This window comes from Oryzias latipes, chromosome 8 (assembly GCF_002234675.1).
Source record: "Oryzias latipes chromosome 8, ASM223467v1".
Taxonomy (NCBI): Eukaryota; Metazoa; Chordata; class Actinopteri; order Beloniformes; family Adrianichthyidae; genus Oryzias; species Oryzias latipes.
Genome location: NC_019866.2, coordinates 1,285,850 through 1,311,915, shown reverse-complemented (window position 1 = coordinate 1,311,915; position 26,066 = coordinate 1,285,850). Strand labels below are relative to the sequence as shown.

Genomic DNA, 26,066 nt, shown 5'->3' with positions numbered 1-26,066 from the left:
TCCTGCATGCACACACTCTCCGTTTCACACACACACTTCCCAAATCATCTCATAAATCAGAGGGAGTGTGGTCCACCACTCCAGGCAGGGAAGCGGGAGGGGTTGGGTGATTTATTGGCTGCTAATTTTTCAAGTCGTCTTGACATGGCGCTGGAGTTTGCCAAGCCTAAACGACAACATATGCTTGCCAGCTGGGAAGATGGGAAACATAAATAAGAGATACATTTTTGACCCCCCCCCTCTAATGATCAGGAAAAAAAAACTCTTTTATCTCTCCTGAAAAGGAAAAAGGCAGACCAGAACTTTATCTCTTCCCTCCCGAATTTAGAAAGAAGAAAAAAACAGGATTCATGTTGCAGCCTTCAGGACATATTCTAAAACCATCATAGCTGTGGTTAGTACACTTTTGGTGGGAGTAAAATGGGATATAAAGGCGATTAATCACTGTTTATCAGTCCTCATTTCTGTGCAGGAGATCAGTGAAATTGGGAGCCATAAATCCTGCCGCCATGACAGCACACTTCGTCTCCATTCGTCCTGGCGCTACAGGTTTATTGTCCTCAAAACCCATTCAGGAGAATGACGGATGAGAGCCTCATGCCGACTCCCCACTCTTAACCTCTTCCAGGGGAAGACCGGCTCCTCCTCTATCGGGGGGAAGAGAGGCTGCTGAGGTCTGGGGCGGAGGCTCTGCATCCACCTTTCCTCTTGCTGTGGGAAACGTTTGAGGGGAAACAGTGGGAGGATCTGCTGAGCTCCACGAAGCTGCGACAGCATGCTAGAACAGAAAAAGGCTTCTCCTTTTCACAGATCTCAGGGTCATCTTTGGCTCTTTTGTCTGTGGATGTTCAGCTGTCATTAGAGCTGTTGACTCAAACAAACGTGTGCGGTCAGACCATCAAAACATTTCAATAAGGAGAGATCGTAGGAATGTGAGGAAAAGTTGATTTGTGTTACAAAAACATCTGCATCAAATAAGTCCACACTCCTTGGCGGTTAGGTTCTGGGTTGACGGCGTTGTGCGGGTTTGGGATGTACTCGGACCGTGGATGAAGAGTAGACGCTGATGGTGGTTGCAGGCCAGGCCACCACAAAGCATCACTGCATGTGGAGACCAGGGTGGAGGAGGGCTTCTAAAGCATCTAGAATGCAGAGAAAGAGGCAACCGTTCATGAATTTAAAGGTGAAAACATGGTTGAGATTGTCTGAGAAGAAAGGAAGGCGGGCTGTTTAGTTCAAAGTGAAGGCGTATTTGTTGAAGTAGTGACGTAAAAACCTAGTGTCCCTGTAAGGGAGGTAGATCTTTCTTTGTGAAATGTCACCAAAGCTTCACCAACATAAACAAAAATTAGCTTAATAAAAAAAGAAGTTTCTTCTAGCTTTAACACTTTAAATTTGTAAATCTGACATTAAATTAAACTGCTGAATAACTTACAAACTTTGTTCAGCACAGAAGATGGACGCCTGGACGAACCAAAAAACAGGTTTAATGATGGAAAAGGGTTTTTGTGTTCAGCCCCACAGTCAGAAATCTGGATCTCCATAAACTTCCCATGAAATAATGAGAGTTTCTGATAACATGGAGTCTGTTTGGGTGCAGTTATGTGAGCTGCATGCTTGGAGATGTGCAGCTTCATTTTTCACCTTCTGAAATTAAACGGAAACAGTCGCTGATATCAAATCACACCAAGGGAAAAGAGCAGGAGCAGCCGAGAGAAAAAGTGACTACTGTGTCTGTCGCTGGAGGTTTTTCAGCACCGCGGACAGCGCCTGTGTACAACCCAGTGCTGCAGAGTCCTGATCCTAAAGATCGGCTCCTGTGGACGAGGAACAGAATGAGTGCATGTAAACGGAGGGGGGAGGGGGGGGGGGGTAGGCTCCAGACCGTTGATTAGACAAAGCTGGTTTTGCTGGGGGGGGGAATTAAGCACTCATCTCCTGATGTGTTTGAGCAGGAAGTATTAAAGATATTTCTTCACGGGGGGCTAGGTTACGACCCCGTCCCTGGATTACCTCGGGTCCAAGTGGCTCGGCAGGTATTGAGACTCTCTCCATTTGACAAATATGACATATAAGGTGCAGCGTGACCTCCTCCAGCGCATAACTCCGCCCCCCACCCCCTCAGGAAAAGGTGTTTGACTTTGGTGGCTGGCCCGGGCGGCGCTGCGGCGCGGCTGTTGTTGCTTTTCACGCGCTTACCTGGCTGTGACAGTGCCTTTGATTTATGGGTTATTATTGAAGCAGTGTAGCCTATCGCCAACTCATTATGAGTTTACATTCACATACATCACAGCATGCATATTGCATACAAATGTTCAGAAGAGAAGGAAGGTAGTGCTTTGTTTTTGTTTTCTGTGTGTGTGGGGGGGGGGGGGGGGGGAGAAGGTGGGGGGTCTGCGGATTGTTTTTGCCCTTTAGCAGATGTCCTCTACCCAAAAAAGGAGACACTGACTTAAATGTCAAGGTCAGCACTGTAAATCATCACGGGGGGGCGGCTGGTTAGAGTCCGGGGGCGGGGCTAGTTCAGTTTCAGCAAACATGTTACTTGGGGGGATTTCTGGGCATTTCAGGGTGTGGTGGTAATGATGGGGGGGGGGGGGGGGGGCATTTAATCCCTGTCAGATGTAGAGGGGGGTGCACGTTGTTCATTAGGGACCCCCCCCAACCCAGGGAAACGCTGCATTCAGGAACCTTGTATCTTTTTTTCCAACTGGCGCTGCGTTCAGGGACCCTCCAGGTGTCTGGATTCATTATTGAGCAGAAGGGATTTGGTCAGAACCAGATTGTTCTGCATATTTGACACAGTCATTGTTTTCATGTCATGGTCTACATACGTCTGTTTACCCGCATCGCTGCGACGATCCGACAAACCCGAGTGTTTGATGAATTTACCTGGAACTTGTCGTGGAAGTGAGCAGCAGAGAGCGAGGTGAGAGGAGGGCCGTTCGCTGAGGATGAAGAATAATGGGGCTGACTGTTTTTTGATGGACTCCGCTGTGGGGGGACGGAGAGTGAGGGTGGGGTGGAGGCCGGCTTAATCACGGCCTCACATCAGCGTGTTTGTATGCACCTCTGCAGCCTGTAATCAGGCAGCCTCTGGACTGATTGAAGGTTAAACGGAGACCTGAACCCACTCCGTCTGCACCGGCAGTCATCAGCAGAGGATGCTCCCGGATTGATTTGGAGATGAGGGTCAAGCCGGTCTGGGTCCAAAACATCCCAGACTGTCTACCGTTTCCCATTTGTCCCCATTCAAACCCGGGAATCCGCCCTCCGCCTCCTCCGTGTCCAGCTTCCTGCTGTCCTCGGCGCTGCTACCCCATTGTGTTTAAACTATGCAAAGGCTGTGGTGCGAAACTAGTGGTATTGCATCCATTAGCTGCCTGGGCTTCAAGGCTGCCCCTCTCCAGGCATCAGGGAGGGATGCGTACAGCAAATGTGGATCCTTGCTGAGTATGGCACAAAGCAGCGAGCTGGGAAGGAGGAGAGTGCTCGATGAGGCGCACCTAGAAAAGATTAAATCTATTGTTTCCTTGTCTTCCACATAATGCATTCTGTCATGGGGAAAGCAGCGCCACACGTCTCTCTGTAATGTATGCTGTCACGAGGTAAGCAACGGCAAGCCGAGGATGCTCCCTGAAAGACGCCTCTCCTCTGTGTTTCCTCTGCAGTCACAGGGTTTCCGTACCCTGCCACAGGCGCCACGGTGGCCTATCGGGGCGCTCACTTGCGAGGCCGAGGGCGGGCTGTCTACAACACGTTCCGCACAGCTCCGCCGCCACCACCCATCCCTGCTTACGGAGCGTGAGTACCGCAAGGAAATGCGTCCCACTTACCGAACATTTCGGAAGTCTTAACACTAGGTGGAGCTGCTGTTCCGAACAGGGCGGCGTGTGAGCGCAGACTTCAAAAGCGCTGCACAAAAACACACACTTTGCGATTTGGAGTTGAAGGTTTCCCGATTCCCGGAAGTTTAACCCAGAATTTGTCACAATCAATTAAAAGAATACGACAGCGAAACAGCAATAGTCATTTGAAATCTTAATGAAATTTACCACATTTCTTACTGCCATGAAGCACATTAAATATGTCCTGGATACGAGGAGTACATTATCAGGAGTGAACCAGCCTGATACAACGTCGGGTTGTTTCCATGTTGCTTCTGTTTTAGTTTCTAGGTTTAAATTGCTTTTTCACAAAAAAGAAAATGGTGGTGCGACATGTTGTCACGGTAACGGCCCACACCACACTCGCACTGTGGTTTGGTAGACAAAACATCAGTGCAGTTCAGTTGCTACGGTGTGGAGCAGACCTGTTTTTCAGGCGTGCATTCGCATTGTCGATCATCAGATTTTAAACCGTATCCTGCAGCCAATCAGAAGTGTTCACCCGGACCATGGTGTAAAAATAATGGCCGATGAAATGTCCACTATTAGAATCGAATGGATAATAATAATAATAATAATATGATGATGATGACGGTTCACACCTCTTACACTAGGTCGCCTGTACGATAAATAAATATTAAATCAAATATTTATACTTTAATTTTTATTGTTTTTCACATAAGCGGACTAATTGATACGTGCCGTTGTCATGGTAACGGCACCAGAACCTGCTTCTCGCTCTGCTGCGGCTGGTATTTGAGGACTAACCAGCGGAGGAAAGATGTTTATATGCTAAACGTTGGGTTTAGTGATCCAAAGCATCACTTCAGAGGGAAAGTTCACCTCTTCATCATTTGCTTGTCCAGATGATGAAGCAGCCAATCAGAATCCAGTATTCACCTGCACCGTGTTATAGAGCATGAAATCATGTAAATATATAATATTCTCTCGTTTATCACGAAAGTTATGTTGTGAAAATACCTTGCGAAAGGTGAAATCTATACTGAAAATACTACAAAAGTACCAAATTCTGAAAGAGTATTCATCTTTCTTCTTTCCAATAACCACAGACGCTTTCAGGCTGTGAAACTCCTGAACTTTTGTTTCTTTAGTTCAAACCTTTGTAGAACATTAAGTCCACAATTATGGAATAAAAACAGAGTTCAAAGATTTATAAATACCATGGAAATGAAATGAAATGTGTGAAATAGCACAGAAACTATGTGAGACAGAATGATGACCCGTGTTCTAGCGAGGGAGCGCTGTGGATCATTATCTCTAGATGATAGACGTCTGTCAATCATCGTTTGTGCACCTGAGTGCACTAAACACAAAACATCCTTTAGTTCAGTCAACCCCCCCCCCCCCCCCCCCACACACACACACACAAACACACCTGGTTTCTATAGAGGGGAGAAGGGGGGGGGGGGGGGGTTCTGAGGGTCCAGCCATCTTTCTGTGATTGAAACCAGGACTTCCTGAGTCCCAGACCCCACCCCCCCCCCCCACCCCCCCACCCCCTCCTCCTCCTTTTTCTCTCTCTGGGGTTCTGATGGCAGCAGCTTGATTTATTTGGTGAAGTCATGTGACAGAGCTGCCTCACCACCACCACCCCCTACCCCCCAATGACAACAACTGCAGCAACAGCAAAGACAAACAACTTTAGCCGAGCAGAAAGGATCTGAGACGGTTGCAGCTTCAGTCTGACCCGTCGTTTTTCCCATGGTGCTACGGGGGTGAAACCGCGGCAGTAAAGCAGCGGCAACGTCACGGTGATCACTGCCGTGGCGATGATGATTTGGCAACAACATTACTGCCCCACCCAACCAAGCCGTTAACGCTCCTGTCCTGTTTCCACAGGGTGGTGTACCAAGATGGCTTCTACGGCGCAGAGATCTATGTGAGTACACTTTTTCTGATGAAACTAAAGCGTGTGCACCCACCACCCCCCCCCCACCGCCCTGGAGACAAAAATGTGATCTCCTCAGCCCAAGGCTTTCACTCGACTCTGCTGCCAAGCCGGCGTCGATTAGGCCTCGTTCTGCTGTGCCAAGAAGCCCAACAACAAAATTTAAAACCCCCTCAGCTCCCCGCCCCCCCACACACACACCTCTTCCTGTGATCTCAGACTCTGGCGAGGAGGCGGACCCTGACTCAGTGTCCCATGTCAGGTCAGGTGGTTTCATCCTTCAGATTTGTCTAGGCTTTTGAGCCCCCCCTCCCTCCTGTGTTCATTCTAAGAGCCTGTCTGGGATATCCCTGCCTCCCCCAGGGGGGCCCCACACAGGCCTGGTGGAGCCAAAGTGCCCCCGCCCCTGTCAGGGAGGAGATAAGGGAGCAGCAGATAAGGGGGATCTGCCGCCCCTGTGGGGCCGCACCCTGGCGCGACCCCGACACGTGTCATCCGTGATGACATCACAGCGCAAATGTTTGTCATTTGCTGCTTTGGATGACAGCGAGCGCCGCAGGAATGACAGCTGCTTCTCAACCCCCCACCCCTGCGACAATTGTCTCGGAACGAAACGCTAAACCCGAGTGATGAATGGCTTACACGCCAGCCCGTGTGATGGCGCGGTATTTCACCGGCTTTTACGGCGCAGACACCCACCGCCATGGAGGCGACCCGGCTGCACTCTGACTGATGTTGTTTGTCTCTGGCTCTCATTCGAGCCCCTCCAGCTAAGTCCTGTACGCCGCTGCCCCCTGACCAAGGCCCGGCCGGGTCGATCCATCACTAACCCCGTCAGCCCGGCCCCAGGGCCGCGCTGCCATTAGTTTAGGCCACCGCCCCGCCTCAGTCAGGCTGATGTGTGTGAAGGTCTCAAGTGACCAGGAGGGAAGCTGCCCCCTCAGCGCCCCATCAGTCAGGAGGAGCAGGCTGGCTGATCAGTGGAAACGTGCACATATACAAGATTGCACGTGCTATAATACTTATGCATGCACCTCTGTGCGGAAACGTGCACACGTTCACGGGTGCAGCGGCACACGCTCTCCGTGACAAAATAACAAATGTGCTGCACTGCTGTGTGCAGGATTTGACAATGTGCCGCGGTGATTTATTGGCCCGTGTTTGTTCGGGCTGTTGCTGTAATCAGCACAGTCCCAAGGCACGCCCGTCCCGCAGGAAGTCATCTGCCGCAAGTGCCGTGACTTCCCGTCCCTCCGGAGAAACCTTGAGGAGAATTACAGGAGTGGGATTTCAGACGGCGTTCCAGGGGCCCCCGCCTTGATTTCACGTGCGGCCGCGGGCTCGACCGCCACTTCTCGGCACCGCTCGCAATCGGACGACTTTCCCCTGGAGTTTAAAAATGAATGAAAGCATGCATTATTAAAAGCCACCTATCCGCCGCGCGGACACAGATGGGCGCACACTCCAGTGGCACTAATAGAAAAACAGTAGGAGAACAGCTTCATTTTTCAAAGAGAGTAATAGCAGCGCTCCACAATGAGCTCTTTAATTCCTTCCTCACTCTGCCAAATGAATCCGCCGCTTGTGCCTCCCCAACGGTCCGGCCGCCTTCTGCCTTCATTTCAGCGGGGGGGGGGTGTTCGTGTAAAGGAAAAGGGGATCTTCAATAATGCAGGAGCAAAGACTTCTCCATCTGAAAGTGGGCTGGATTTGGGGAGTGGCCTGTTTCCTGTTGTGCTGCAACCCAGAGGAGCTTCTGCTGGGAGTGTCCCGGTTGCAAACAGCACCTTCTAGTGTCTGTGTGGGGAACTGCATCTGCCTCCACCATCCGTTAACCCTCTGCTTACTTCTACAGGGCGGCTATGCAGCGTACAGATTTGCCCAGCCCGCCACCACCGCCGCTTACAGCGACAGGTGAGTCCCCCCCCCCTCATTGTCTCACGCCTCGGTGATTATCCCCAGAGCTCCACATGTTGCATGTTTTACGATGCCACGCAGCTATTTTTGGGCGTGTTTTGGTGCGTTTTCTCATTTCCTTTCCCTGCAACTGCCTCCGCAAGATGGATTACACAATCAAACCATCATCTGCAAGCATCTTCAGCTCGTTTCTGCACAAACGCTGGAGGAAGGAGAAATTTATTGTGGAGCCTGCAGAGGCTGCAGCGTGGCAAAGTGGCGCTTTAGGTTTAGGAAGAAATCATAAACCCATTGGTAGCACAGCTGACAAGCTGCCTCCGCTCACAGTGGCCTAACGGATGCAGGGGAAGTGGAGGGTGACCAACCAGCAGTTTTCGCCTCCGCGCACCGCCGACACTTCCAAGTTTGTCTAATTTCCTGTCAGATATTTTAGTTTCACATAAAAGACAACAATTCAACAGCTGCAAGTTGGCTGTGTTTAGGACAGACTTTCAACAGTTAGGACGATAAAACAAAGGCATTCTGAAGGAGCCGGTTCCTTGCAGGAGGGATGAGAGTTTTTCCAGACATCTATAGGGTCACATATATGTGATGAAGGTCCTGAGCATTTGTGGAGGGAAGCTTATTTAGGGTTTCCTGAGGTGTTCTCCCTTCATTCGCTCTTATCCATTAAGCATGCCAGCATATCCGTTTTAGCTGGGAGCAAAAGAACATAAGGAAGACTAACCTCGTTGGACTCGATGAGAAAAGCGGTGATATATGTCGCAGCGCTCTGCTTGTGATGGCAGAGTGGGGTATATCACAGCGGTATTTATGAATGGCCTCAGGTCTGTGGAGGCAGACGGAGGCGGGGGGCGGGAGGCAGCTCCATCACCTTTGAGTGATGTCACTCCGGTTCAGGTGTGCTCCGTTTCAGGAGGCGCCGCCGATTCATCCGGGCTGTTGTCAGCCGGGATGTGTGCCGGTTTGGGAATCTAATCTGGGAAGGATTGAGCGTGTCACTTGTGATAACGTACGCCCTGCCCGGAGCCTGGAGATCATATCGATAATGTAAGATTTATCAGGCCTCGCCGCGCCTCGAATTATGAGCAGCCGCGTTCCGTGAGAGCAGAAATTGGACAACTACCCTCCCCACCCCGAGCGATTCAACCCCCGTTTCTTTTGCCCGCACTCTCTCAGAGTTGTTTTGTTTTGAATAAGCAGACATACCTGCGGATCAATAAGGGCTTGGCTGCTTCATCTCAGCCGTCAGCTTTATGGGGGCGCTCACCTCTGGGTTTTACTGGACGTCGGTGCTCCTTGACCTCCTGGACTCCCTCCTTACGTAACGGCGTGGGGGCCAAAAGCGCCAGGGCTGCGTGTCGTTGTTTCCTTGGAGAGCACTTGCTCCTCTCTCCACTCTTTTTTTATTCCTGGTTGATTCGGTGCCCTCAGTCCTTGGCTGGGGGAGCCTTATCTGCTCTGCACAGACCCTCATTTGCAAGCAAGCGCTGGGGGGAAAAAAAGAGAGAAGCAAAGTAAATAGAGGAATATGTGAAGTTGAATAAATAAATAAGGCAGACACATCTTGTCCTGTCTTAGAAGGAAATTGGAAGGATTAGTTCCAAACCAGCAACAATGAAAAGGCGGGCGTGTGAGCCCAGTGTGCAGCCGGGGTAAACAAGCACAGGGGGGTGGGGGGCAGGCCAGCTATGTTCTCCTCTTTGCATCTTTTTCCAGCCGTCTCCTTCTGTTCATTACCTATTCCGTCTGCCTAATCAAGATGACAATGAAAAGAGCGGTTTAATTCTCAGACCTTTGAACTCCCCTTTTTGAAGCACCTTGTATAATGCAGGAACCCCTGGGGGCCGGGGGGAGGGGGGGCATTGATTGTTAGACTTGAAAGAGTTGACTTGTGGGGTTGAGTATTAAACAAGCATGCATAACTGTTCTTCCTCAATCCTAAATCAACCACTGTCTGTCTGCTTTTCTGTCTGTCTGCGCAGCTACGGCAGAGTCTATGCAACAGCAGACCCCTACCACCACACGATTGGCCCCGCCGCCACGTACAGTGTGGGGACCATGGTAAGTGTCTGAGCGCTGCCCGTTGCGGACATCATGACGCCAGCTAGCACTCTCTTCAAAAGTAAAGGCCCGAGCGGTCGCCGGGTTCTGTCGGCGTGTGTTTCTTTTTTTACATTTCCTGGTTGAGTTTTTGTCATGCTATCAGACGCCCCCTAGTGGAACAGACCTGGGAGAACCAGCATGCGACCTCATGCTTTATTGATTTGACACTGAGTGACCCAGAACAATCACTGCAGGGGTTTTTTTCTCCATCCCGACTCTGATCTTTTTTGCATTTTCCAGTTTTCTTTTCATGTCATTGACTTTGGTGTGGAGTGAGTTGGTTCATTTCTTTTCCTTCCTCATCGGGTGAAGGGATGAAGTTGAATTGTTAATGTCGGTTTTTAGCTAGCTTTTGCAGCTACTGTAACATCAAAGATGAAAAGTGATAAATAAAAGAGCATCCTTTCTTGAAACTTTCTCTTTGGTTTTGTTTTATGGCGACAAGGGGATGGGATCAGGCTCACAGACCCAAACCTAGAGCTTAAGGAGCATCAAACGCATGCAGCAGCGTGCCGTGGGACATAAACGAGAGCCAGACGGAGGGAGGGAGGGAGTTGTCTCGCCCTCCTCTTCTGCCCACATGCTTGATGGGAGGCGTGCTCTCTGCTTGAGAAATGACTCAAATTTACCGTTCCGGCATGCATGCGATTTTGTTTTTTTGTTTTTTTCCACTGGAAAAAACCAAAACGTCCAGTTCCCCGGTGCAGCTGCTAGCTAAAAGCTTTCATTAATTAAGACATTTCTTTCTCCCTCTTCATAAAAAAAAAGAAAAAATGTGCTTGAATGTTTTACTTTTTCTTTTTCTTCTTTTCCCTCCAAATTTCCTTCCGGTTCACACACATTTGAAGAGCGCAGACTTTGATTTGGCCGTAAAACCTCAGAGCCGATGCGGTGTTGGTGTGTGTGTGCGGAACAAACAGGGAGACTCTGCTGAGGCCACCATCTAATCATTCTCAAGCCCTAATTCTCTAATCATATCTGATGAATGCTTCTTCAGCAGACATTTTTGCATTTAAAAGCTATACAATAATTAGTTCCTCTGAGGTTGGAAATTCTTTCGACTCTGTTCCAGCTCACACGGATTAAAGTTTTGCAGAGAAAAAGGCCAAATTAGCCTTTGAAGACTTTGGGTAGCCTTTGGAGTTTGTCTGAATTCCTAATTGCAGTAGAGATGAGAGGAGGGACTGTGCGTGCGTGCATGTGCAGGTGTGCATGCATAGGCCCACGTGCATGCTCTTTGTGTGTGTCTGCCCTAGATATCTGGAGCATGGTGCTAAAATCTGAGGGCTAACGCGGCGGCGCGCTTCGGCCCCGTCAGGAGGGCGCGGGCGCCATGAGAAGAAGCCGTCCGTCACCGACAGATGCACTCCCCCTGACCCTGTTCCCAACACACACTCACTGTGCGCAGGCGGCATTCAGTCCGACCGGCTTCGGCTTGAACCAACCAAAAAAAAAAAAAAACGGCCCCTCCCTCCGACACGGGGGGCCCCGACTCTGAAGGAAGGAAATTTGTAGAGAAAGAGAAAGCGCCTAAAGCTGTCACCTGAATACTGATTGGTACTTTTTCATCTTTGATGTTGCAGGCTAGCCTTTACAGAGGAGGGTACAGTCGCTTCACTCCCTACTAAATGAAAGAAAAAAAAGACATGACCCCTCCCCCAAAAAAACAAAAAAATCCTAAAAAAGCAAACAGCCAGTCCTTGATGGAGAGATAAATGAAATCGATAAAAAACACCCCTCCACGGCCACTTGCTGAGCCCCCCCCTGACACAAGCAGATATTTCTACAACTTCTTTGATGTCATCATTGGTCTGCTATGGTTTTGTATTCATTTTGTGCTTCTGGTTTTCTTTTGGAGATGCACTGACTGCTGTATTTGGGTGCTGTGTCACCATAACGATGTGAGCCTCCTGCAGCACGTCTGATGCATGCTCAGAGGTGTGTGTATGCAGCCGCTGTCGTCTGACTGAGAATACACCGGGACGTTTCTGACACACTCCAACGGGACCCATCCGTCCAATCAAAACCAGACTAAACCCCCACAAAAAGCTGTGAGAAGAAGTACTGTCGGTCCCAAACGGACCCGCACGCCTGGTGATTCTGAGCTCAAAGACAGCCCTGCTCTGACTGCTTCCTCTTTTTCTTTGTTCAAGTTGGAGTGTCCTACTGTTGTGCACTTGCAGTGGAGCCTTTACGAGCGGTACCATGTGTTATGACAGCATGCAGAGTTGAGGGTCATGAAGGTCAGGCGTCTGTCTCCTGCAAATGCGACAGTTCTGCACAGGCGCTCTGGTTTAGGGAGTCACCGTCTGCTGCAGCTCAAGGTAAACATTCGCCATGAGCCTTCGCCACCAGCCGCCCGCCCTCGCATCCAATGCTCACTGACATTTTTAATATTTTATAGGAGCAATTGGAAAAGAAAACAAAGTAAATGAGGCGTGGGCCTGAAGCTGGTTTTGTGCAGAGCTGCTCTTTTACTGCATCTTGTTTGGTGAAGGTCTTTTCCCCGAGCCCCAGCATGAAGGAACCCGTCTTCCTCTGCTTTAGAAGTCGTCAAACTCCTCCGGTTTACCACACGGAGCCAAACTCTGCACAACACGAAAACAAAAGCAGAGATGGTTTGTTGTGAAGGCTCATCTCGCCGTAGATAAAACACTTAAGCGTGGAGGAGCAGATTTGAAGTCCCCTTAAACTTCATAGAGAATTGTGAACAAAGGAACACGACCGAACCAAACGACTTAATCTCATCAGCTCTACAGAGACGCCGCCGTTTCCGCAGAACCGCCAATCGCGAGCTGCATTTGCAGGAGACACGGCCGCAGATCCACACTAACACACATTGACGTGGACTCACACACAGACCCCAGACAGGAGAGGCCAGCAGAGGGCCTCTACTCGTCAGTGCGATCCCTGTTTTTGTTGTTTTTTTATGCATTGCACAAAGTCTTTAACCTCAGGATAAACGAGCTTCACAAACGAGCAAACAGAGCTACTCACTTCTCAGAAGAGCTGGTGTGAGCGCAGGCGACAACAGCCAACTGTACTGTTGACTGAAACAGCTGTATCATACTATAGACATCTACTGTAACACCTTCTACACTGTATACACACAGATACAGGAAGTATAAAAGCACCCGGGGGGAGGAGATGCAGCGCAGGCGTGCAGAGGTGCTCCTCTTAGCCGACATCCGGCCGTTGCATCGGCTTCTCTTTGTGCTCCGTGAGGTGGATTGAAAAAACGAAAAAAAAAGAAAAAAAAACCTGTGTAGCTACTGTTAGCTGTCAAGATTTCTGTGCAGCTATAAAAACTCAAAGCTATTGCCAATAATATTTAATTTCCATGTACTCACAAAAGTGTTTGTAGTCTCAAAAAAAATGTTTGTTGCACTTTATTTGTTTTTGTTTTTCAATATTTTCTGAGATGTAACATATTTATAGAAAATCTATACATCTAGTCATGTTTAGTCAAGATGTTAAAATGATAGAGTACTGTTGTATATCAAGGAAAAAAAGAAAAAAAGCCCATTAGGTCATTAGTCAAAGAAAAATTTGTGGGTTAAAAAAAACAACAAATAACATGGTTCTTCCTTTTCTATGCTAGTATGTAAGCTGCTCACTATTGGGGGTTTTATAAGAAGCAAAAAAGACTTTGAATATTATTTTTATCATTTGCAAACAGGAGAGTTTGTCATATAAACTCTGCAGCAGAGTACATGTCTGGGTGTTCAGTTAGTGACCACTATTAGTAAGCTAGACTGGAATGAAACAGATTTTTTTGTTTCTTATTTTTATCTGAATGTGTGTGCCTATGTGCTATATACATACATATATGAGAACTATATATATAAATATGCATCAGAATGTTTGACTGTGATGGAGGAGGGCAGAGGGAAGAGCACGCTGCAGTTTGCATGACTTCACTCCAAGTCCCTGTAATGGCATCGCTGCTGCAAAGCATCAAGGTTTTTCACTTTGGTTTCATATTCATCAAACTGATCCGAAACCGTAAAACCTGGACGTCTGCAGGTTCACATAAAAGCCTTACTGAAGAAGTCTCCAAAACATTTTTTCGTGCGACTCGTCTACTGGACGGACGTCAACTGTTTTGAGAAGAACTGACGACCAAAAAAGAGAATCGGGTGTTGTTCGTCAGGAGTTAGCTGGTTGAAAGCGTTGCAGCTCAGAGGTGTGCCTGGAAGGACAAAGTCTAGAAAAAGGACAAAAAAAAAAAACCCATCTTGGGTCCTGCCTGCAATGGGAGGGGCTTAGAGCAACACCTGTCAGTCAGTTAAAGACGGAAAGATTTTTAAATATTGCTATGGTCTGAAATACCTCAACCAATGATTCCTGGCAGGATAGAGAATTTGACAAAGTATGGATAATGTTTTATTTTGGCGGGGTGATGGGTGTTGACATGCAGCCATTGACTGTCTCTAAGAACTGGACTGAGTGACCCCTCCCCCTTTCAAACAGGAAGTCCCATAGAAATAAGCAGCTGTTAGTCGGTCATTGTGGCTCTGATCTTTTCTCTAAACACGTTCTTAATAATCCTCATTTTTCTTCTGTAGTTCAATCAGATGCCCCAACACGAGTAGGTGGAGCCTCCTGGCCCCCCATGTCTAACGTACCAAGCGTTCGATTTCGTGTCGTCTTCTTTCAAGTGGTAGGGGTGTGGCCTTCCAACAAGCTCACTCCTGATTTGTCAGAGTGGTTTCCATAGAAACTGAGACAAAAGGAACAAAAGCGGCGCCCGAATCGCCTTCATTCGGTTGGAGCCGGAAGTAAACCATGGATGACGTCCCTCAGTCCAGTCCCCTGATACAGTCAATGGTCAAAGCCTGAGCTGCAGCGTCAGGACCGACAGTCGACCCGCCGGGGGCTGGGGTGTTTTTGCTCGCAGTTCTCATGAAAACAGTGAAACGTTCAGGAGCGACGCCTGAATAAATGAGAGCTGTTCTGTCTCATGAAAACGACATTTAATCTGTAAATCCATTCACCGCTTTAGGCCTCCTTTATCAAAATGATTTGTGATTCATTCTGCAGGAACGGACTTTCTAATGCATCACGGCCATCAGCGTGCGCGGATACACAAATTCCCTTTCGGTAATTACAGCGCGCGCTAAAGCATTAGCATACACAATGCAATTAAGAGCGAGCCGAGCTGCAGATGCTCTCACAGGGGCGCTTGGAGTTTCGTCATCCGGAGCAGCTCCTAACAGTCTGCACGGGTTTGTCAACAGTTTACAGAAAAAGTTTCAACTAGCATTGTTTGACCATTTTAGTGTCAGCTTATCAAGGCTTAAACGCTAAAGAAATATAGAAAATAGCAGTTGGTATCGTAGACGCATCTTATTACGCTTCCAGTACGTCAAATGTGAATTTTTAGAACATTTTCTTTCTCTTTTTAGCTTTGTTTGCATTTGTTGGTTCTCATAACCAGCTCGATATGCAACCTAGTCCTCAATTCCATCCATCTGTTTACACTTATTAACAGTAGTACTGAGACATGTTTACATACCAGAAGAAAATACTCTTTATGCATCATTTATATTAACAAGTATTCACTAAGCCCTGATAAGCTGGCAGGTGAGTTTATGAATCCACCGAAAATATTTGTACAAAAGAAAAACCATGCAAAAAAGTTACAGCACTTCTACGTACATTTAAATGTATATAAACACAAACTATATCACAATTCTCTGAGTAACTGTTTTATATGTATTCCTATATGAAGTGGGGTTATCTGTGTATTTTCAATTCAGCTGAACTTGTTCTTGAACTCTATGTGATTTCTATGAGAATATATTGTCTGAAAGGTGTAAAGTAATTTTTTTGGATTCATTTCATAGGTTAAAGTATCCAACTATGAGCCTTTTCTTTATTCTTTAGATATTTTTGTTGTCAGTATGTGACATATAAGTAACCTCTGATTGTTTTCTGAGTGTCAGAATAAAGCAGTTATAAGAACAAGATGTCTGCCTTCAAACGTGGATGTTGTCGACTTTTCTACTAAAACCTCTTTCCTTTTCTGCTGATGTTTGTCTTTTTTTGTTTGAAAACTTTCCTGCTCATTTTTGACGCTTTTTCCACAAATTTAAAGCCAACGCGTGAGCAAAAAAGGAAGACGGTGACCTTTTTCTGCTCCATTATCGGCCAAAATATCGATTTCCTGTTGAAGCTGCTGTTTAATGTCATTTATCATGATTTTTGGAAAGTGCTGTTTGTTTGGCAGAATTAAAACGTTGGGAAACACTTTAACCGTGACATATAGAGGAGAGAATTCATCTTTTTCATGCGTTCATGGGTCGAGATGTCTGGAGAAGTTCTGCTTCTTTGCAGCAAGTAACTCATAGCCACTAGAAGGATGAAGGAAAAACAGAGTGTGAAATACTAAGTACACCCTCACTGCTTGGAAAAAGGAATGAGAACAGACAGTGGAAGTCAGTGAAACACACCAGCAAACGTTACATCTGCAGCTGGAAAGGCCTCAGTTCTATTCTGAGCGACAATCTCTGCAGAAAACCAAAGACTGAAGCGGACTGAAAACCACCCAAAAGCTGCCGCACCAACTGGACTGTAAAGGGTTCTGGATTGACTGAAGGTTCCAGAGTGAACCTGGCTTCATTCATCCCAGATCCGGTCATTTAGTGATTTGATTCAGATTCATTTTACTATCTGAATTTAAGTCAATGTGGACTTTTTTTATTATTTGTATTCCAAATCCAGGTGTTCCCATAACCTGAGCCTGAACCATTGACTATATATGAGAACTGGACTGAGTGACTCCTCCCCCCTGGCGCTCCAAACAGGAAGTACCTGCCAAAACCCCATAGACTATAGAGAAATAAACAGCTGTTACTCATTCTATTGGTCAGAAGAACCGTTCTTGCTAACATCTTCTTGATAATCCTTGAATTCTTTCATTACATTTTTGCGTAAATTTTTCAAGTTATAAACGGACCAATCAGACGCCTCATTTAAAGTAGGAGGTCTCGCATCGAACTCCAGACTCCAGACTTGAACTGCATCACTAAACAAGAACAGCAGAGAACCGCCATCACAACAGATGAGAAGAACAAACCAACACGGAGCGTCCAGAGGAAAAAGCTGAGCACCATTCCCACCGGAACCCAGACCGGGCTCCTTTTACCCTAAAGTCCAGTTCTTTGGATTGCTTGGGTCAGGGCTGTACCATCGGTCTGTTCTTGGGAGGACGGTAAAACAAAGAAACCCTTGTTGGACAACCGCCGGCCCAGATTGGTCGGCCTAACACGAGAACAGAGCGGTGGGGGGTCGGGCCAAACAGCCCTACCCAGTTTGAGGAAACTGTGTCTAAAGTCAGAACATCCTAGGAGATGTGAGCAGAAACATCTGCAGAGGACGGGTAAGAACGAAGAGAACGGTGCTGCTGTCACCGGAGCTCCCAGCCGTAGACGAACCTTAGAACTAATGGAGGGTGTACTTACGCTTTCACACAATCTGTTCTGATTAAACCTAAACAGTAACCACAAACAGACACGCAGTAGAATTAGCCTGTGCGGATCTAACAGAGAAGGGCCCTGTCTAATTCCTGGACCAGTGTCTTCAGCGAATGAATCATTTATTCCCTTCTGCAGACCTTCTGTGAGCCAGAACTGTATGTAGCTCTGGTGCTGTGAGCCGCCCCCCCGCAGCCTGTAAGGCTACACCCTTATGTATGGGGGGGCGCTAAGCACAGAGAGAAAGAAGGATGTGTGAAGATCAGGCGGGTCCCTCAGTGAGAAGGGATGGATGGAAGGAGGGGAGGTGTGGTGGATGCTGATTGAGCACACCACTTGTTTGACTGTTTGTCTCCATGGGTCGGGGGTGGGCGGAGTTTTTTTTGGGGGGGGGGGTATGCACTACAAAGCAGGTTTAATATTAAAGCTTCATCGTCTTTCATTTCATTTCATCAGAATCTCTGCGGAGCTGCCTAAGATCAGTCTGAATTAGCGAGCGTCTGTCATGACGGGGGTCCCGGGACGCTCACCCCCCCACACACACACTCCCACCCATCCGCTCAGCCTCCATCCAGCACAGTTTAGCCACAGCTCTCTGCTGGCGAGCCAGAGACCGCGCTCTGAACCATCTGTGAGCGTGGACGCGAGGTCCATCACAAACACGCCTTCATATGTTCACGCCCATTTTGTTAATCAAAGACCTGTAGTTGCCCCCCGTGAGAAGATAGTCAGGCATGTTCAAAGCGGCACTCCTCGCTAACAAAGTCGTTGGTAGAAACCCGTCAGCTGGACTGTCGTACCTGCAGCGTCTGCGGCGTCTGCAGTGTCTGCAGCGTCTGCAGCGTCTGCAGCGTCGGAAACAGCATCCACACAGACTCTCCTCACTGACTTCATTTTCTCATTGTGTGTCGGTGAAGCAGCTTCTCCATATTTACCCGTCTCCTCTCTCCCCTGTTTCCAGTAAATACAAAATGAAGAGCTGTACTCAGTATTGATGGACATCACAGATGAAATCAACGAAGAGAGGAGAACTAGCTTTAAGAAAATAACACAAGAAGAAGATGAGAAGGAGTCCCTCTACTGAGGCTGGCAAGGAAAGACGGGAGGCGTACAAAGTGGCGCCGCGGCAGCGTTGTCAAACCAGCCACAAACTTGACAGATGGAGTGAGCCAGTTTCCACCAGGGACCACCTTTTTGCCGGGTAGAAAAAGACAGAGAGAGAAAGAAGTGTCCCATTATTATATAACATTTTATTTTTCTATACTTTTGTGATTTTCAATGGTAAAAAAAAAAAAAAAAGTCTGTATAAAGCAGTATATATGTACAGATCTGTTTTTATGTTTTTGGTAAGGGAGATGAACAGTTGGCCCTTGATGCTGATTCTGTGGTATGAAGGAAGGAGGAGGGAGGCCCCGCCCCCCCTCCTCCCTTCTCAATGGCACACTGCTCTGCCGCCGATCGACAGAAAAACCAGGAGGGTGGCAGTGAGAGCTCGGCATCCAGGCAGAGGCACCTTCTACGCTGTACTTCCTGTGGGCGGGGTCAAAGCTTCGATTCCCCGCCCTCTTTCTTCCTTATTACCTTCCTTCCTTTTCGGGCCCGCAATGGCACCTCCTCGTTGGGGGGTGTGGGCTGCCCCGCTACTGTTAGCAGCGTTCCCCCTGTGGATACTGTCCTGATGTCACTTCCTCTTGGCAGCAGCGTTGGGCACCCCCCACCCTCCCCCACTGGCCGCCGGTTTACAGCGTTGGGGATGGGACGGTGAGTCAAAACTAAGCTGAGCCTCCCCGTCCGCCCCCTCCAGCAGAGGTCACTGAACCCCACCCTAGAGAAAACGTTACCCCCCCCCACCAGCCCAAGCCTTTGTGCCGCTCTGCAACCCCCCCTCTTCCCCCCCAGAACTATCAGAGCACCGTGATGAGGAGGATGCACATCTGACCCCAGTAACACATCCACGCCCACGTAACAACTGTAACCCATCACACCGCATCGGCGGGGGCACCAACAGACTCCAGCTTGGGGGGGTGGACCGTTCTGCTGGGGGGGTGGCAGAGCTCGTGGCCTCTTTGCAGCACAGTACACTTGGGTGGAGGCAGGGGTCTTTGATGAGGAGGGTCACTGTCAGCGTGTTTAATCAAGAATGTTGGTTTGTTTCTGAATGTACTTCCATGTCTAGGGTGTCCAATAAGTATGTATCCTTTCTCTGTATATAAATATCTATACATATCTATTATATGGGCTGTGGTGATGTCAGGGAACAAGAAGGGGCGGTAGGAAAGCCCCTGAACATAGAGCCCCGCCCCGCCCTGCCCCGCCCCGCCCGCCGCCTCCCAGCTGAATATGCCCCCTGATATTTACTGTACGATGTGATCATGTGTTCTATGATTGGAAGTGTGGTGATTGTTTGAACTGATCTCCCTGAAACCAGATGAGCGGTGCACACACACACTAACACACACACACTAACACACACACACTAACACACACACGCCCAGAGAATTACGTCTTCTGTAATTCTGGCCTTCATCAGAGCTGCAAAACACTTCCTAATTAGTGTTCCAGTGTCGTGGATGTCAGATAAAAAGTTTATGAATATTGATTTTCTTTCTTACTTGAACCAAAGTATGATTTGAACACAGTCTCAGTGCTCTTTGATCAGGACTCGGCGGGACTCTGTGCTGACGCCGGAGCCCGGATGCGTATTGACGTGACCCAGATTCTGCTCGCTCTCCTCCGCTGGGGAGGAGCCGGCTCTTCGGCTTACGAAGACCGGCCGCCTGCTGCTGCTGCGGCGGCGGCGGCCTGCTTCTTACGAGCCGCACTTCTCACGTCGGTGAGCGGCCGGATGCGAAGCAGAGAGGAAACGACCTGCTCGCCCTGAGAAGAAACGTTTCCTTTTCCGATCAGAGGTGTCCAGGATTGGGTGAAGCACAACTTTGAGAGTTCAGGGTACGCCACTGGGGTAGAAGTGGTTTGGGAGAGTTATTCCAAGAGGGTAAGAGAAGGTTAAAGCTCCTGACTCCCTGTAAAAACTACAGTGTGTACTGTTAATATCCTGTACAGTAAAGCTCACCTCACACTTCTTGATTAACTTCATCTTATTTCAGGTTTAAAAAAAGAAACATATTGTTCTGAATCAGGGCTCCTACCCACGCGACCTCTGTTCATCTGTAGACAGCTTATCATATATGACCAAGAGTATCTATAACAAGACAACTAACTGTTGTGAAGTCTAACCGGGGTGACGTCAGTCATTCGTTCTCTCACGTATGCAGACTGGGCATCTTCATACCTGTAGGTTTGTTTCTGGGAGTCAGGTGACTCTCTGGCCTGTTTACAGCGCTGCAGAGGCTCGTAAGCAACTCAGGAGCAGGTTGGAGTTTTGGTTTGGCAGGAACCTCCAGGGGGACAGAGATAAAGAGCCACAGTTTTATTTTTCTGCTTTTCTTTCAGAAACTGCTCACATGGTTGGAACTGATCCACTGACTTATCTATGCATTTTGCAACAAAAACACTTGATGTCATGTGTGAGAGGCACATTTTTTAAAGAACACTGTTACCTACTTACTCTGGTTAGAAACTAGCAGATCAAATCCGACAGGATGGTATTATTGTGTGTTTAGATTTTGTCAATGAATCTCACAAAAAGACAAAAGAAAAAAAAAAGAAAGAGAGTTTGTCTCTCAGTTCTCTCGTTTACTCCGATTGTGACTGAAAATATACATTTTTAAAGAAAAAACTGTTTAGCAAACATCACTCAAGCAAAAGTGCATTTCCTGGGGACTACTTTCAGCAGCGGATGAATCCACAACAGGTGCTCTGGTGGGTGTTTGTGGCAAACAAACTGCTTCCCGTTTGCTTTTGAGCTGCATCGCTGCTCCCCCGCGTATCAAAAAGGTCCAAACGTAGCATTTCTGTGGAACGGGATGCAGGAAGCGCCCGCCGGACGCCAGGCTGCTCTCATTTATGCAAAAATGGAAGAAAAAAAAAAGGTCGGGGAGTCAGAGGTTGCCAAATAGAAACTGTAAACTTGGATGCACAATCAACATCTGCAGTACCGCGTTTCCACATAGGTGTCACTATTTTTCATTCTTTCCAGTATTCTTGTTGTAGTAAGTATACTCTAAGGGGCTGCGTGCAATGTTGCCATTTTAAGTCTTGTACTGAGTCTGCTTGAAGCTGTGTGTCATCTGCAGTAAAGAAGCCCTTTGGTGGAGGTGTGTGCCGCTTTGCAGCTGACTTGACCTTTTGCAGGTGTTTTGCTCTAAAGTGAAAATAGTGAAGAAGCAGAGCTCCTCCTGCTTACGGGTTAGCGTTCATTTTTGCTGCATGATCTTTTCTTTCAGTATTCTTTTCATTTAATGACTACAGACGACTGTAGGGTGAAATGAAAAAATAAGTTATTGCCTTAGAATTTTTTTGTCTTTTTACTCACTGTTAATATGAAAAAAGGACATTTTCAATGTTATAAACTTTGATGTTCTGGTGTCGCTGAAGCAGCAGGGTTTTTTTTGGGGAGTTTTTTAATTTGTTTTTTTTTTTACTGTGGTTTTTTGTCTCTGTTTGCTGACGCCCCCCGCCCTCCCCTTTTACCGGCGTCTGCTTCCAGAGGAGTTTTGCCTTTAAAAAAAAAAAAATACTGGAAGAGTTGAGTCTAAAACTCCAGCCTGCACCGTAGCAGCAGTGGGATGGAGCGGGGGGGTGGGGTGGGGGGCACAGGGGACCTCCCCTTCCTTCCTTTAGATGCCTTCAATAAGCGGTCCTGATCTTCCTGAGCACAAGTGCTTGAGCTGTGACATCAGCAGGATGCCCCCCTCCCTCATTGAGAGGCCCCCCTCCGCTCCCAACTTGCCCAAATTCTAACAACCCCCCCCTCACTCCCTCCCTGCGCCTTATAGTATGTGAGCCCCTTTTCTATTCCTGATGTTCTGTACATAACCCCCCCCCCGTCACAAACACAGACCCGTCCTTAAAGGGGAAAAAAACAGAGAAATAGAAGAAAAATACCCCCCCTCCGCAAATCTTGTATTTTGTTTGAACAACAAAATTTATTTATAAGGATTTTTTAAACTCTTTCTCCTTTTTGTAAATGTTCCAGTTAAATAAAGTTTTAAAAATGAAAAATGATATATTAAAAAAGGTTCAAATGTCTCTAGCTCCCCCTGACCCCCCCCCCAGACTCTGTACTCTAAACTTTGTGTTTTTGTTTTCTCTTCTGTATTGCTTCTCTTTCCGTGCTTCAGATGAAGAGTTCTATTTATTATGACATTAACGTTATTATAATTATGACTAATTATTAATATTATCATCCTCATCCTCATTATTATCATTAATAAACTTGTCTACTTCAGCTGCAGACTCTGACTCTTTTTGTGGTGGTGGTGGGGGGGGGACTCTACGGTAACCAGCCTGTTAACATCCATCAAGAGGAAACATTGATCCTCTAATGTTTATTTTTGAACATATGAACGCATTCAAAATTGATGAAGAATTCCGTTCTGAGTGATGCTCTGATATGATAAATTCAAAAGATTTAGCCTGTAACCCTTGTTCTATCCCAGGCACTTTAACGTTGGGAGTTGGGTCATCTAGACCCACTAGACAGAGCTCTGAACCTTTTTTCTTCAATGATTTGTGATCTTCACTGGTGTCCATGGATTACATGAAATCTTTCCACCTTTATCCACCTTTGTCATGGTAGGGAGAACACGTCAATGGAAGGGGGGTCTTAGGATAGCACAGGTGTTAAATTTGGGATGAAAAAATCTGTTATTGATGATAAACCCTTGTGCTATCTTAGATGACCCCACCCTTGGCATGTAATAATTTAGTATAAATTGACATGCTTTAGTACGACATTTACGTTATGAAAAGGAAATCGACATACATTAGTATAACATTTTACCCCAAAAAATCCACATACAATAGTATGACATTTTTGTCATGAAAAAATCGACATGCTTTAGTATCACATTTTCGTCACGGAAAAGAAATCGACATACATTTGTGCGACTTTTTTGACATCTAAATATCAACAAACATTGGGACATTTTACCCGAAAAAAATCGACATAAATAGAATGACATTTTTGGCATATAAAAATGAACATACATTAGTACGAAAATTTGCCCCAAAAAAATCTGTAAATATCTTCATACATGAGTTTGACATTTTCGGCATAAAAAATTGACATGCTTTTGTATCACATTTTCGTCACGGAAAAGAAATCGACATACATAGAATGACGTTTTTGGTATGTAAAAATTGACATGCTTCAGTATGACATTTTCGTCATGAAAAAGAAATCGACATACATTTGTATAACATTTTACTCCAAAAATTCGACATACAATAGTGTGACATTTTCGTCATGAAAAGGAAATCCACATACATTAGTTTAATAAATCTATGTAAATATCTACAAACATTACTTTGACATTTTCGGCATAAAAAAATCGACATGCTTTAGTATTTTCGACACATTTTCGTCACGGAAAAGAAATCGACATACATTTGTATGACTTTTTTAACATGTAAAAATCAACATACATTAGTATGACATTTTACCCCAAATAATTTACAGCATGTCGATTTTTACATGCCGATAATGTCATACTAACGTATGTCAATTATGTTGGGCAAAATTACATGGCTGGTATATCATACTGATGTATGTCGATTTTTATTTCATAATGAAAATGTCATACTAAAGCATGTTGATTTTTACATGGCTAACATATCATACTGATGTATGTCAATTTTTATTTCATAATGAAGATGTCTTACTAAAACATGTCTATAGTTTACATGCCAAAATGTCATACTAATGTATGTCAATTTTACATGGCTAATAATGATGTATGTCGATTTTTTGGGGTAAAATATCACACTAATGTGTGTCCATTTTTACATGCCAAAAATGTCATACTAAAGCATGTTGATATTTTCATGCCAATAATGTTATACTAATGTCTGTCAATTTTTAAATGCAAAAAATGTATGTTGATTTCTTTTTCATGACGAAACTCATACTAATGTATGTTGATTTCTTTTTCATGACGAAACTCATACTAATGTATGTTGATTTCTTTTACATGCCAATAATGTCATACTTATGTATGTTGATTTCGTTGGGTAAAGTTACGTGGCTAATATATCATACTAATGTAGGTCGATTTTTATTTCATAATGAAAATGTCATACTTAAAGCCTGTCGATTTTTACATGGCTAATATCTCATAATAATATATGTCGATTTTTTTGGGGTAAAATGTCACACTAATGCGTGTCCATTTTTACATGACGAAAATGTCACTAAAGCATGTCGATTAATCCATGCTAAAAATTTCATACTAAATCACGTCGAAATTTTAACTACCAAGTTTGTCATACTAAACCATGTCGATTTTCATCTACAAAAAACGTCATACTAAAGCATGTCGAAAATGTCCCACTTATCTGTGTCGATATTCCCATGATGAAAATGTCATACTAAAGCATGTCGATTTTAATCTACCAAAAATGTCAGACTAAAGCATGTCGATTAATCCATGTCGAAAATGTCGAAATAATGTGTGTCAATATTCCCATGATGAAAATGTCATACTAATGCATGTCGATTCTTATGGAGATGAAAGGAACCACAGCACTGCTATGGAGACAGTAGAGCAAGAAGGTGCAGGTTCAAATCCCAGAAAGTACCAGATGGAAGAAAAATGGTGATCGACAAAGTGCTTACTGATGTCCAGAATAGTGCGATGGAAGTGACTTGATCTCTGAAGCAGAAAAGTGCTGGTTCAATTCCCCGTCTCTGTTTCTTTGTTCTCGGTTTTTGCCGCTCTTTGACAGTCATCAGCTCAAAGGAACAAAGCAACACAGTTCTGCTGTAGACAGATTAGCACAGTGGGAGTGTTTCTGTCCTTGAAGCGGGAGATTGCAGGTTCAAGTCCCAGTCAGGGACATCGAGGTGTTCAGTTGCTTCACAATTCAAGCTGCGGCTAGGAGGAGTCCTGACAGAAAGGGGGCTTCATCTTTGCCCCCCACCCCGAGGAAGGAGGACCAGGAGAAGAGGATCCCAGAACAAGAGAAGATGTGCATTTAGATAGAGCAGCTTGGATGTGTGGAGGGTCTGAGCACTGTAGATGCAATACAGGTAGAGCAACACCTGGAGGTGGTGGCAGATGAGGGAGCCGACGGACAGTGTTGTAGCTAAGTAAACCTTTAGTAGTTATTTTATTTAGACACCTTTTTTATTTTTATTTAGTGAACCTTTTCATAATCATACATACCAACTGTTGTTGAAGTAAAGATAAATAATAGAAAGGATAGATAACAAAATGAAAGATAAGATTTTGAAAGATAAGATTTATAAGATTTATAAGATTTGATTTAGAAAGTATAGTACCATAATGCTTGCAGCCTGAAAGGTACTATCATGACTATCATGATGTAGTTGCTGCTTCTAGGTATTAAAAAAATCTACCACACCCCTATTAATAGTACAAAGTCTAGTTGGTTTAGCCTCCTGTCAGTTGTAGTCTTCTAGGTAACTGTCTCACTACCAGTTAGCATAGCTCTAGTATCAACCTTCATCATCTATCTTATAGCACTAGGAAGTCTTTGATCTCCTTGATTGTCAACCAGACTAAAGATGAAGCTGCCCCCTTTCCCAGCATCCTTGACTCTTCCTCACCCCAAGCATGAGTTGTGATGCAACTAGCCAGGACTTGAACCTGCAATCTACCGCTTCAAGGACAGAAACACTCCCAC

General features: G+C 46.1%; 1 protein-coding gene across 11 annotated transcripts in view; it reads left to right on the top strand.

The window, feature by feature from the left end:
* rbfox3 (RNA binding fox-1 homolog 3) overlaps positions 1–22,647 on the top strand; it is a 293,403-nt gene extending 270,756 nt beyond the window's left edge. For 8 of the 11 annotated variants that reach the window (XM_023957273.1, XM_023957272.1, XM_023957274.1 and 5 more), the window contains 5 exons: positions 3,672–3,804; positions 5,748–5,787; positions 7,652–7,710; positions 9,699–9,777; positions 11,403–15,791. In XM_023957273.1, coding sequence (XP_023813041.1) covers positions 3,672–3,804; positions 5,748–5,787; positions 7,652–7,710; positions 9,699–9,777; positions 11,403–11,447 — 356 coding nt within the window. In that variant the 3' untranslated portion in view covers positions 11,448–15,791. Of the gene's footprint in view, positions 1–3,671; positions 3,805–5,747; positions 5,788–7,651; positions 7,711–9,698; positions 9,778–11,075; positions 15,806–18,258 lie in introns of those variants that run through there. The other 3 variants (XM_023957269.1, XM_023957268.1, XM_023957267.1) reach the window with 3 other exon arrangements.
* Positions 22,648–26,066: the final 3,419 nt, after the last annotated feature.